Source organism: Mus caroli, unplaced genomic scaffold (genome assembly GCF_978045245.1).
Source record: "Mus caroli unplaced genomic scaffold, Mus_caroli_1 scaffold_1, whole genome shotgun sequence".
Lineage (NCBI taxonomy): Eukaryota > Metazoa > Chordata > Mammalia > Rodentia > Muridae > Mus > Mus caroli.
In genome coordinates, this window is record NW_028227256.1 from 169,380,029 (window position 1) to 169,394,209 (window position 14,181).

General features: G+C 43.2%; 1 protein-coding gene across 1 annotated transcript; it reads right to left on the bottom strand.

Annotated features, from left to right (window-relative positions):
• Positions 1 to 322: 322 nt before the first annotated feature.
• LOC110296423 (intelectin-1a) lies at positions 323 to 9,847 on the bottom strand. Its single transcript, XM_085835127.1, has 6 exons — positions 9,634 to 9,847; positions 7,861 to 8,108; positions 7,395 to 7,553; positions 6,624 to 6,744; positions 5,271 to 5,374; positions 323 to 533 (listed from the first exon to the last, which is right to left on the bottom strand). The coding sequence occupies exons 2-6, from the start codon at positions 8,050 to 8,052 to the stop codon at positions 381 to 383; spliced, it is 729 nt and encodes a 242-aa protein (XP_085691253.1). The 5' UTR covers positions 8,053 to 8,108; positions 9,634 to 9,847; the 3' UTR covers positions 323 to 380.
• Between the last annotated feature and the right edge of the window lie 4,334 nt (positions 9,848 to 14,181).

Sequence of the window (14,181 nt, forward strand, 5' to 3'; positions counted from 1 at the left end):
CACCACCCAGCACATAATTCTTTGACACACAGAGTAAATAAATAAATTTTATTTTAATCTTTAAAAACAAGATGAGAAAGCAGGAGAGTAAAGTGCCCCCCTCCCCTCCCTGAACCCTTCAGGACGTTTGAGAGGCTACTTGAATGAGTATTGCTGTATCAGGATTCCCAGCCCTCATGTCCCAAGAACAACCATCTTGGGGACCAGAAACTCTTGAAATCTCCCGCTCATGCACAGAAAGAATTCATACAGACACCAAGTTTGCAAGGAACATAATTTATTCTCCTTTATTTCTCATTAGCATTCTAGTTACTAAGTCAGTGTTTCTCATGTCTTGGAGCCCACAGATTGGAGCAGTCAGGGCCAATCCCGCAGAGTTCTCAGCGATAGAACAGAAGCACAGCTGCTTCAGTTATCTCCCGGCTACTGCTGAACCCAATGTGAGTTCCATATCCATTCCAATCAAATGCACCAAAGTCTCCACACTGCACGGGGTTACCTTCTGGGAAGAATCCTCCTCCACCGATGCAGTGCTGGAAAACACAGAGAAGCCAGGACAGGTAAGAGAGTGAGATGACTGGGATATGAAGTGCCCTCCCAAAAGTGCGTGTCCTGACGACAGGGTCCTTAGGGAAAGTAATATTCAGAGGTAGGGGACAGGATTGAATATGGAGACCCTGCCTACAACATGAATTGGTTAGTCATAGGTGTGTTCATGACTTTGAATTGACTACTGGGAGGTGGTGGAGCTGTGGAAGTTGGGGTCTGGTTAGATATAGGTCACAGGAAAGGAAGTGAGGGGTTCACACACACCCACGTGACACAAATGTACCTATGTGAACGCAGACGTTAGAGGGCAGTATTCAGATTTTGGGCCTTGCCTTTTTACCTTACATGAGTTGGTTCTCCTCACCACTGTGTGAAGCTGACCTACCAGCTTCTGGAGAGGCTCCTGTCTCTGTTGCACATTCCTCTCTAGGGAACACTGGAATTACAGACACTTCCATGACTGTGTGCAGATGACTTTTGGATTCTAGGGATGTGAACGTGGGCCTCCAGACTCGCAATCCAAGGACTTTTACCTGCTAAGCCATCTATCTCCTCGGCCACAGAGGAGCATGCTTTTGGAGATGATTTTCTCTGGCCTTTTATGCTGGCTCTCACTTTCCTGGTCACCATCCAGTAAGCCACACTTCTGATATGCCCTTCCTGTAAGATGATTCTGTCTCCCCATTGATCTAACAACAATAGAATCAATTAACCCTAGGCTAACATCTATGAAACTAAATAAGACTTTCTTCTTTAACCTGTTTCTCTTGGGTATATATCACAGAGGCAAAAGACTGACTGTTATAGCTAATGAGTCTAAAGATACTATAATAGCTAAATTCAGTGAACTCTTTGTACCTCAGCAGCCTCTCCACTGGTAGCATTGATCTATTTGATCCATAAAAGCCTGTCCGTAGTGTCGTGATTGTCTCTTCCTACCTTTCCTTCAACTTCTCGGTATCTCTGTTCTCAGGTTCCCTGGTTAGACATTTCCTTCATGAATTCCTTAAGTGGTACTTCCCAGGTAGGACACATTTTTAACTCTCCCTATACTTTGCCACCCCTGTGTCTTTAATTAACCAAATACTCACAAATGGGTCAAACTGTTTATCTCCAGCCTTGATATTTCTTGGGTTAAAGATCTTAAGTTCATCTGCTACTTGGATTGCTATTCTAGCATCTCAAGTTTCACATGGGGGGGGGGGGACGACGACAGAGTTAGTTAACAGCCATGTGCCACTTAGCAATGGGGATTTATTGTAAGAAATTCATTGGCTGCTCTGCCAGAGTGTGAACATCATAGGGTGTCCTCAAAAATCTAGAATCACTATGGCATTTCTAGGCAATTCTACTCATGGACCACTGTCATATAAACAATCCATCATTGACCAAAGCCTGTGTGTAAACCCCTCCTTGACTCCAAACCTGTCTTCCTTCAGACACTGTGACTTAATAAAGGAAGTTCAGTGGCTTTGAACTTGCTGATTCCATGCCTCAACCTCCCAATGTTCAGCTACACTATTCTAAAAACAAGGGAAGGAAAGAGATTGAATGGGCACTAAATTACAGTTAAATAGGAACAAGAAATACTAGTGTGCTATTTCAGAGAAGGATGGTTATAGATAATGATAGTAGTTGTAACATTCAAAAGCTAGAGAGTGTTGGAGTTGGTCTAGTGCACTGTATATTTAGATGCTGAATTCTATGCCCCAATATCAGGTGCAGTCTAGACATGGACACTGTATTGACCTGTGTGCTGTAAAGAATACTCCCCAATATTCTCTGATTGGTAAATAAAAAGCTAGAACTGCTGACTGGGCAGGGGAGAGAAAAGTCAGAATTTCGGATTGAGTGAAGGGATCTTAGGTAGGGCCCATAAGGGGAAAGTCAATGGAGAGGGAAAGAAGGAGGTCGTCGTGAGGCAGGATGGATCATATGCACATGGCTAAGAGAAGTTAGCCCTGAGGACACGCAGGAAACAGAGCAAGTCTCAGTTGGCAAGAACTGGGCCATTTATCTGGTTATTGATAGACTAGTTGGGTTAGAATAGCTCAGAAACTGCCAAGTATAGTACCAGCAGTTTGTTAATAAATTCTAATGTCTCTATGTCATTTACTTGGGAGCTAAACAGAATAGAGTAGGGCAGAAACACCCCGTAAAATTACTAATATAAGAGTAAAGTAGTAGAAATGTTTTCAGCATAAGGAAATGCATGTTTGAGGATACAGGCTGATTTAAACATTGCATGATCTTTTCATGTATTGAACCATCACAACGTATCTTATTAACATGTAACTTTGTTACCAGTTAAGTAAACTTAATTTTAATAAAAAGTCTAAATGGTATTCACTCCCCAGTTGAAAATTGTAAGGTTATCCTAGACATATCTTCCCATGCTATGTATTCATTTGGTCTTATATTTTCTTTTCTTTTTTTTTTTTAGATTTATTTTATTAATATATGTAAGTACACTGTAGCTGTCTTCAGACACTCCAAAAGAGGGAGTCAGATCTTGTTGCGGATGGTTGTGAGCCACCATGTGGTTGCTGGGATTTGAACTCTGGACCTTCGGAAGAGCAGTCAGGTGCTCTTACCCACTGAGCCATCTCACCAGCCCCGGTCTTATATTTTCAATCATTGGTGTTCATTAGCCCCATATGTGGATGGATACTGCCCTACTTTATGTTTTCATTTGGACCATGGAAACCATCTCTCTTTGTACTTAGTCACTTCCCCACTGAAATCTGCCCTCCTGTGCTATCAGTGTCATCTTTGTTTCACACAGACAATCAAGCAAGTCTTCCCTTACTGTGTGTTGATGGTGCCTATCATTGCCATATACAGTACGAACTCACTAGGGTAATGTAAAAGGCTCTTCCTCATCTAGTTCCTGTAAACACTTCCTAAATCAGCTCCTACCTCTACTCTATATCCATTCCATACACCAAAACTAAAACACAGATTGCTCTGCCTCAATACCACATGCAAGCTGAAACACTGGTAAACTTAAACACACTATTCACTCACCCTATATTGGCCTGCATCATAAGCTTCTGTCACTCTCCCAAGACTGAACTCAAAAACTACCTTTCCTATGGACTGGTGTGTTGTCACATGCCTTTAATACACAGCGAGTTGAGGACTAACCTGAGATATATGAGACCTGTCTCAAAACCAAAAATTCTCTCCTGCAGGCAGAGTACTCTCCCATTTCCAGTGCTCATTGTAAGCCCTAGAATTTTTTGTTTTCCTTTGTGTTTTGTTTTCTTTTGTTTTATGTCACTAAAAACCAAAACCTAGGACCTTCTGCACATTAGGCAAATGTTTTATCACTAAGCCACACCCAAGCTCTTTAGTTTTTATTCCTATTATACTTCAAACATGTTAGATAACAATTATACATTTGTATGAATGTCGAAGTGCTAGTAAGGTACATGGTGTTTCATATCTCCTGTACTGTTACAGTCTAGATGCTCAAAGCAAGTTATGCTGAATACACACTAACGCCTGTGAGTTACATTTCCTAATCTTTGACACGACTTAAAGGAGACTAGGATCCAGGATTTCCCAGAGACCGTCCCTTTCTTATCTCCGTACTCATCACCCTCCATTACAGTCAAGGGACCTCATTGTCAGCAAAGCCTCCACATTCTTTCTGGAGGATGAATTCTTCAATGACCAGGAAACCATGAAACAGAGCCACCTGTCTGGAGCTAAGGATCCTTTTCTCAGACTGTTACTTTGAGGAGGTCCGGGTTCCAAGAGAATCTGGTATTCTTGGTAATTCCTACTGTTGACTACCCAAAGATTTTCTCCTCAGTCTGTTTTATTGCCACAAACTAGAAAAATAAATAAATAAATAAACAGCAAGAGTCTAATGATCCGAGGCTTAGGGAAATATCAGATAGCTGCAGTGGAACTAAGTCTACCTGACCTCACAATCAGTATATATGCTGATCTCTAACCAGTGAAAGCCCCTGTGTTATGGAGGAGAATGATGTGAGTGAGGTCTACCAGATGTCTAACCTCTTCTAGTAACCTCTCAACACAATGAGTATCTGTACAAGCCCTGGAAAGGATACATTTCCCTGTGAAAGTTAAAGCTAAACCCTGGGTGGAGAGCAACACCTGTTATCTCTCTAGCCCCAGAGGCATTGACAATGTCTGTATTGACCTTAAGGCTCCAAAGGCTTCTACAGGTCTTCCTAAACACAATGTCACCCTAGGTCTATGTTGCGGGTGTTTTATCATAAAATCTAATTAAACAGCAGCAGTGCATTAGAATTTGTAATATTGACTTTGGCCTTCTACAAGATTGGATACTTGTTTCTATACAGAAGTTCTGATCCCTGAGACCAAGAAAAAATGAGGAAAGATCACATTCTCACATACATGCTCACACTACTATGACAATCTGCCATGCTCAACACACACTGAAAAACTCAGTCTTACTCACAGACTCCTTTGGTCCCTAATAAGACTCATGAGAAATGGCTCAACAATTCAGACCACTTTCTGCTTTTGCAGAGGATCTCAGTTCTGTTCCCAAGCATCTATGTTAGGCATGTCACAACTACATATAACTCAATTTCCAGGGAATCTGACACCTTCTTCTGGTTTCCAAGGGTACATGTACACACATGCATATACATACACGAAAACACACAGATATATACATAATTTAAAATAATAAAATAAATAGTATTTTTAAAAAGACTCACAGCTTCAGAATTACATCCAGTGACCTTGATGCCAGCACACAAGGCACTGGCCGCTCTCTCGTTATTAAACACTCTGAATTGAACATATCCTGCAGTGAATTCCTCTGAAAAGAAAAGGAAAAAAAGCACTCAAGGAAGGGTCCAGAAATCATTGTCTTAGGTCAATATAGAGATTGTAAGTGCAAGGCACAGGTTCTAGTTCAATACATTAGAAATACTGATGGCAGCTAGGTGATGGTGCATACCTTTAGTCCCAGCACTTGGACGGCAGAGGTAGGCTGATCTCAGAGTTCAAAGCCAGCCTGGACTACAGAATGAGTTCCAGAACAACCAAAGCTACACATAAAAAAACCTGTCTCAAAAACTAAAAAGAAAGAAGGGAGAGAGGGAGGGAGGGAGGGAAGAAGGGAGAGTGGGAAGAAAGACAGAAAAAATTAAAGAAGGAAGGAAGGAAAGGGAAAAAGAAAGGGAGAAAAAAAGAAAAAGAAAAAGAAAGAAAGAAAAGAAAAGAAAGAAAGAAAGGAAAAGAAACGGACAGACAGACAGACTGATTGACTGACTGGTGGACTGGTGGACTACCATGACCCATGGCTGAAGCATCCCACCAAGCCAGGAGGAGCCTTTTTCAAACCCTAGAGCCCAGGCGTTAGTATTCAAAAGACCCCAAACTGCTGAAGGCTTCTATGAAGATAAACACAGGAAGAGAGCACTGACCTCTGAAGGACAGTCACCACAGCTAGTCAGTATATTGACTCTGCTCATTTTAAACTTTTATATACCAACCATAAGTAATAAGAGCTTGAAATTATACAGCATAGGCTCAACCTCTAAGAGGGGTAAGTGCCATCTTTGCATTTATATCAAACAACACAATAGTCACCCCTCACAGCAGAACTCAAACTTCATTTTGTTTCTGTTGTTCTCTGTGTTTTGTTGTTGTTGCAGCGGTTGTTGTTGTTGTTGCTGTTGTTGTTGTTGCTGCTGCTGCTCCTGCTGCTGTTTTGCAGCACGAACGTGGACCTGGCCTATCCCTGAGAAAGCAGTGGATGGTATAAGGATTGCTAGAAGTAGATTCTAGAGCTAAGGTTCCCCAGTGCAAAAGCCAACTCTCCTGCTTATCCTCTGTGCTCTCAGCCAAGTTCCTGAACCTTCAGTGCTCCAATCTCCTGGTCTGTAAACTGGGTTAGTTATAGTTCAGAGCTCAAGGGTAATCATGCAAATGAAGTGAAACAAAACACAAACATTCACACAAGAAGAGCAGGCTGCAGTGGTTGGTAAAGGACTGCTACTAATCATAACGGAATTGATCATCCATGTCCTGCAGAGAGTTCAGAGGAGCATTAATAGACTCACTCCGGCCAGAGGGGGAGTAATAAGAGGCTGTCTTCTGAGCATCACCAAAGTCATAGACCACAGGTAATGCTGGGCCATTGTCAGTCCAACACTTTCCTTCTCCATATTTCACCGGGTACTTCTACAAAGAAGAAAAGAAGGTACTGGGTAAGGACTACAGCATTGGAACTTCCATGATTGCTGCCCTGCCTGGAGACGCACAGCACTGGCCCAGTAACTGAGACTGTTTCCAAACCAGTCAGAAGGATTCCTTTCCTTTGTCTCTCCCCCTCCCCCTCCCTCTCCCTCCTCTCCCTCCTCTCCCTCCTCTCCCTCCCTCTCCCTCCTCTCCCTCCTCTCCCTCCTCTCCCTCTTCCTCCTCTCCCTCCTCTCCCTCCTCTCCTCTCCCTCTCCCTCTCCCTCTCCCTCTCCCTCTCCCTCTCCCTCTCCCTCTCCCTCTCCCTCTCCCTCTCCCTCTCCCTCTCCCTCTCCCTCTCCCTCTCCCTCTCCCTCTCCCTCTCCCTCTCCCTCTCCCTCTCCCTCTCCCTCTCCCTCTCCCTCTCCCTCTCCCTCTCCCTCTCCCTCTCCCTCTCCCTCTCCCTCTCCTCTGCTTTCTACATATTCCTTCCCCTTGCCTTCCTTGGCTCAAATGTCCTAAGACATCTATCATTATTCTTTAGAGTTAGGGAAATATGGGCCACAAGCCTGTGGGGTGATAGTTCACGCCCAACCTCAAACACCTGCCTCTCTCCACACCCATGAGAAGAAGCCTCAGCCAGTAGTTTTGAGTACCTGGTAGAGGCCAAACAGATTATGTCCCAAGTGCTGCAGGAAGCCAGTGAAGGTGCGGTACCTCAGCAGGGAGCTGTTCCTCCAGTTGTGCAGGGGGGTTTTGTTGGGCACATGCCAGATGCCCAGGTTCTCTGCCTGGATGTCAAAGTAGCCAGGGTTCTGGAAAGCAAGCAACACTAAGCCTGACCAGAACAGGAGAGTTCACTGAACAAAAGACCCATATGCACAGTGCTCAGCAGAGCTGACCTCTCTGGGCTCCAGCCATGCTCAGATACCTCCATTTCCAAGCATAATGGTCCCACTGCCACCACCTACTTACCTTTGAATCTAGATGGGTGAGTTTGGGATTCAGGATCAGTACTTTTCACTCCTTCATCCCTATGTCCCTTCCAGCCCTTTCCCTGGCATGCTTGAGCCACACTCACATCCTCACACTTTCCCAGCATGGACCAGAGAGGGCACCAACCTTGTAGTCATCACTTGTGGCACCCTCTGCAGACCCAAAAGTGTTGTAGTTGGCCCAGTTGCCATCCCCCTCTGGGTAATCAGCTCTGTTGCCTTGCTGACTGGACCAGCGATCGCCCACAGTGCACTTCCCGCGCATGTTGTTCTCGTGCACACTAGCCACCAGGGTCCAGCCACCACCTGCAGTGGTCATGTCACAGAAGGTCTGGTAGATGACACCATTCTCCGTGCGCAGGAAATAGAGGCCATCTGTGGAGAGATCCGGTCCACAGTTCTCCTCTGTGCAGGCTGATCGACCATCTCAGTTTCAGAAGCCAGATGGCTCTAGGATCTACAAACTTGGCTAATGCCTCATACCCCGAGTGTCCTACCACATGTGTCCCTGGGGATACTGGGATCCACCTGAGTTCACTAAGCCATGTTTCTTGACTGAGGCAGAATACAGAATTACTCAAACTGACAGTGATGTTTCTCCTAAAGTTAAACATAGTATTATCAAAGGACTTAGCAACTCCACTTGGTATGTACAAAGAACTGGGAACAGGGACTCAGTTACATACATTCATGTTCCTTACAGCTCTGGTCACAAGACCTGAAAGGCAGAAACAACCCAAGGATTTCTCTCTATTTAAATAGAAGAAGAAGAAGCAATATACTGTGCTGTATATTATATAAGCAGTAAGTACTGTGTCCATTTCTGTATATCCAATAGATCAAGAAGAGTGAAGTGGATTGGAGAAATGATCTGCTGCTAAGAGCAAGCACTTCTCTATCAGAGGACTTGAGTTAGCTTCCTGGCATTGGCACTCGGTAGTCAGTGTACAAGTGCCTGTTCCTCCAGCTCCGGAAGACTGGATGACCTCTTCAGGACTCTGTGTGTACCTGCACACACATGTACACCTTCCTGTCCACAAACATGTAACTAATAATAATTTATGTAAATTAAGTGTTCTATAGATGCCCCTCTTCTGTACTCTGCAGGTACCTGCACACACATGTACTCCTTCCTGCCCACAGACAGGTACCTCTATTTAATCATAATAATACAATCTTTTAAAAAGAAACTATTCTACAACATGTATGAGCCTTGAAGCATACTAATGAAATAAGGCAGACTACTCATATAAGGTAACAAGAATGAACAGATTCATAGATGGAGGAAACAGAACAGAAGTTCCCAGGGACTACAGGAAGGCATTGCTTGGTGCCTACAGGGTTACTATTTAATGTTCTGGAGATGGACAGTCGTGATCCATACCATTGTGAATGGTGTTCTTATCTCCAAAACCCCTTAAAATGGTTTAAGCAGCAATTTTTATCCTCTTTGTATATGTTACCACATTTTCTATATTAAAAAAAATAAAGCAAAAAATGATAAAGGCCGGAGCTGAACAGATGTTTCCAAAATAAAGAGCAGCACTTGCTGTTCTTCCAGAGGCCTTGAGATCAATTCCTACAACCACATGGTGGCTCACAACCATCTGCAATGGGATCTGGTGCCCTCTTCTGGCATGCGGGCATAGGTGCAGAACACTGTATACATGATTGATTGACAGATATAGGTAGGTAGGTAGGTAGATAGATAGATAGATAGATAGTTAGATAGATAAAAAATAAAGACTGCTACAGGGATCAAAAGCCTGATTTCCTAACTGGGTTTTTGTTTGCACTTTTGATTTAGGGTTTCCTCAGGCTGGCTTGGAGTGTACAATCCTCTGCCCTCAACTCCCAAGTACTAGGATTACAGTGTGCTCTTAAATGCTTCCTCACTCACCTTGTGCCTTTGTGACCTCCTGCTTGATTTCCTTGCAGCTTCTGGGCAGAGAGGAAAAGAAAGAATTGCCCCATCTGTTGGTGTCCAGGTTCTCTTCAGCTAGGGAAGATGCAGAGGTTCACTGTTATGTGACACCCAGGCTCCTCTTGTCATTCATCCCAATCTTATTCTGTAACACCTGAAAGCTTCACTCTGAGAATCCACAAGGAAGAAAGACAAGAGACTTGACAGCAGAGGGAGCACTGAGTCCAAAGTCCTGAGGGGAGCACTGTGTTCAATGTCCTGAGTAAAGTGAAGTCCAGCTTTGCAGGTAGAAGAAATGCCTAATGAGCCTGAAGCATGGGTACTGAGGTCAGCAGTGCAGAGACTTGACCAACAGACCATAGAAGGAAGAGCTTTCCAAAATAGCCTGGACTCTGCAAAGTCCTAGAAGGGCAGAAACAGACTTTGGGGTCAGAAGTACTCTGGGGTAAAGCTCCACGTTCAAAGTCAAGTCCTTCTGGACTGTAGTTACCGTATTCCCTGGTGCCTAATGTCAAGCTGAGAGAGACTTCACAAGACTATCTTGTGAAGATCAGTAAGACAGCATTTGAGGACTTGCCTTTTTCCTGAAAAATACTAAAAAAAATAGTGAAGAGGAATCATACACTTTAAAAATACCATTGAGTTCTTGTAGAGTAGGACTGAAGAAAATATTGTCTGGGCACAAACCAGACCATGCTTTTGGCACTGAAACCCTAAAGCCACAGTCCTAAGCTTGCAGAATGATTGGGACAGGACACAGCTCTTGCTAAGCTTTCGGAGTGATTGGGACAGGACACAGTTCTTGCTAAGCTGGCAGAATGACAGGGACAGGGCACAATTCTTTCAGAGGTTTCCCTTGAGCCACAGACAGGCACAGAGTCTGGACCAGGACTCACTGCTCTCAGAATCTCACTGCCTCAGGACAGTTTCTTCCAGAGGCATTAAGCACCCAGCCTACATCTCAAAGGCATCATCTCAATGGGGATGGTTGCATTTATATGTTCAGGAATATATATCAAGTATATATCTACAATTTAGGGAAAGAGACATTTACTTTGGTGAGAGTAGGGGTGGGTTGTAGTTGGGAAGGGCTGGAAGGGACAAAGAAAATGAGTGAAAAAATAATACAATTCTTTTTAATTAAAAAAAAAAGGAAAGGCATGATCATGTGGTCTGCAATGTCTTTAAGCCCAGCACGCAAGAGGCTGAGGCAGGCAGATCTCTGAGTTTGAAGCCAGCCCTGTCCACAGAGTGAGTTCTAGAACATCCAGGGCTACACAGAGAAATCCTATTGTTGGGTAGCATGATCTCTGGGCCTCAGAGACCCAGATCCTGGGAGCAGCCCAGTCTAGTGAGGTTTGCCTCTAAAGCTAGAGGTGACTTCAAAAGTGGGCACCTGAGGCAAGACTCACCTGCACTGCACCCTCTGGTGGCAACCATGATAAACAGCAGGAATCCCAGTTGGGTCATGGTGGTCTAGAGAAAAGCAAGATGAAAGTCACTTTCTATTCTGACCTTTTTTCCCCATTATTCCTGTCTCAGCTCCTAGCTAGCTTCAAGAACTTAAAGGCCCCTTCCTGGTTTTTAACTCAGCACCTTCTGGCTTTACCTGTGACTTGAGCCAAAATTCTCTCCCACCCCTACCCCCACCCCCGTATTCCACACACATCAGTCACCTTCCCTCTGCACCAGGCAGGAGCTGAGAGATGCTAGCTGAGTAATGACAGGAACCTTTCTCTGCTGAGGCTCCTGCATCTGTGAGACTTTGGTCCTTTTATGGGGAAAGCCCAGTGAGGCACAAGCTTTCCTCCTGGCAAGATTCCCTGTGTAGATACAGCATCTTATTACAGGGTAATTCTGAGATTAATGGGCCCTAAAAGACAAATATTCAGTGTGGTCTACCCATATTGTTCCATATTCTAAGAGGTGATGTTGGGTGTTGGTTTTCAGCTTGTATCTTTCCTGTAAATTATATATTTCTTAAAAAAAAGAATCCTAACATCTACCATAATCATCATTCATAGGAAAAGGAAATTTTTGCCAGTGCTGTTGGTGGTGGTGATGGTAGTGGTGGTGGTGGTGGTGATGGTGGTGGTTTTTGAAACTAGGTCTCATGTACCCACTGTCTGGAATCGTGCCAGAGGAACAGCAAAACAGCTTTAGAACTCAGGGGTTCAGCCTACCTGTTAGCACAACCACAATGGGTGTGCCATGGAGAGGCAGAGCCAGGAGGAATACTTGTCCTGAGGACTTGTGGAGTTTTGCTCTGTTTACCGCCTTCGCAGTCACCATGTCCCTTTTTAATGTAGGAGTTGTATGAAAACTCTTTAGGATTTCCAGCCCCTCACTGGGCAAGAGGTCATTGGCACTTACAATATTAGTGATCGATCTTTAAGCATTGCTGCTAGAGCAGATTAATGATTCAACCACCATCCTTAGAAAGAATTTAGTAATATAGATTGTTAAAGCTGGGCAGTGGTGGCACATGACTTTAATCCCAGTACTTGGGAGGCAGAAGCAGGTGGATTTCTGAGTTCAAGGCAAGCTTGGTCTACAGAGTGAGTACCAGGACAGCCAGGGATACACAGAGAAACCCTGTCTCGAAAAACCAAATTAAAAAAAGAAAAGAAAAGAAAAGAAGAGAAAAGAAGAGAAAAGAAGAGAAAAGAAATGTAGATTGTTAATCAAGTTAGGGCAAGATGATTTTGTCAGTGGCCTTGACATAGAAAATCTTGGAGAAAAATGTAAAGTTCAGAAAGGCACACTCTTGATAACTGACCAAGGGATTTTTTTTTTTTTTTTTTTTTTTGGTAAGGAACAAGAACAATGGACACCCAACTAGTACTAGCTGACGTGCCTTCCTTGGTGAGGCTGGGCTGGTGATCAAGGTGATGGGTAATTTCTTGTACCCATTCTTGCCCTCAGCTTCCTGATATGATTTTTAAAAAACTTGTTGGTGAGTGGATGTGTATCCTGAGGTTTAAAATAGAAATGTCTAATTGTTTTTTATATATAAAAGTTTAGATTTATAACTCCCTTAAGATTTTTTATAAGATTGCTCTTTATGATAAATAATATGATTGATCCCTAATTGTAACTGCAAATTGCAGCCTGCCAGTAAGAGAAACTTGATGAGAAAAAATATCTTGCTTGCTTAGGCATTGTTAATCTATAATAAGTTTCTTAGATATGTTTGTATATGGGTCCTTGGGAATTATTTGTCTTTTACCTATATTACATAAAACATTTAATCATGTAAAGGTATACGAGAACATAATTTTTTTTAACTCATGGTAATTATTCATTTAAAGAAAAATAGAATGTAACCACATGTGAGTTTGAGTCAGGGTAGGCTGTCAAAGCCAACTTCAACAGGTCAGGTAAACTGAGGAGGAGTGTGGAGCCATGGTGATGAAAGATATTCCTGGGATGTATAAAGCTGTGAGAGAAGAAATAAAGTTGTTAGAGCTTGTAGAACCTCATTTCAGCCACCAAGGTGTGTGTGTGTGAGACAGACAGAGACAGAGAGAGAGAGAGAGAGAGAGAGAGAGAGAGAGGGAGGGAGAGAGAGAGAGGTTAGATAGATAGATAGATAAGCAGACAGACAGAGTGTTGGATGAAGCACATTTCATGTTTATCTGGATTTCTTGCTTTCTCATAAAAATTACCCAAGCTATGTACCTGCGGCTAGACCAGAACTCATAATCCTTCTGCCTCTGCCTTCCGAGTGCTGGGATTGCTAACTACTTGAAATGTTTTATATTTTTGTATATATTTTCTTTTTTTTTCGTAAGACAGGGTTTCTCTGTGTAGACCTGGATGTCCTGGAACTCATTCTATAGACCAGGCTGGCCTCGAACTCACATTACTTGGGAAGCTGCCTCTGCTTCCCAAGTAATGAGATTAAAGGCATGCATGCAACTGCCTGGCCCCTTTTTAAATTTCAGTTTTATATTGTTTGATGTGCACATGGAGAAACATACCAGTTTTCCTATAGACTTTATAGCTAGCAAAAATATTCTCTTGTTCATTATCTGCAGGTAATTTCAGATTTCCTACACAACAGTTATCTTCTAGGAAAACAATAACTATTGTTTCTTCCTTATCGATCCCTAAGCCTTTCTTTCTCTCCTGTTACAAGTATCACCTCGTAAATGTCTCCAGTACCATGTTGAATAGCAGAAGGAAATGACATCCTTTCTCATCATACAAGGAAATATTTCAGAGCTGTGCAGCTAAATATAATGGTTTTATTTATTTTTAAGATTTATTTATTTACTTATTATTATTTTGGTTTTTTGAGACAGGGTTTCTCTGTGTAGCCCTGGTTTTCCTGGAACTCACTCTGTTCACCAGGCTGGCCTCGAATTCAGAAATCTGCCTGCCTCTGCCTCCCGAGTGCTGGGATTAAAGGCGTGCGCCACCACGCCTGGGTTTAAGATTTATTTTTAAGTATATGCATGCATGTATGTATATCTGATTATGTGCATGTATGTGCAGGTACCCCAAAGTCCAGAAGAAGGT

What these genes read in the sequence shown, in the direction of transcription:
- LOC110296423 (XM_085835127.1), bottom strand. Translation starts at nt 8,052, where the DNA reads ATGACCACTGCAGGTGGTGGCTGGACCCTGGTGGCTAGTGTGCACGAG. An exon ending in CCACAAGTGATGACTACAAG is followed by an intron (nt 7,554 to 7,860) that starts GTTGGTGCCCTC and finishes CTTGCTTTCCAG; the next exon opens with AACCCTGGCTACTTTGACAT. An exon ending in CTGGATGTAATTCTGAAGCT is followed by an intron (nt 534 to 5,270) that starts GTGAGTCTTTTT and finishes TGTGTTTTCCAG; the next exon opens with CACTGCATCGGTGGAGGAGG.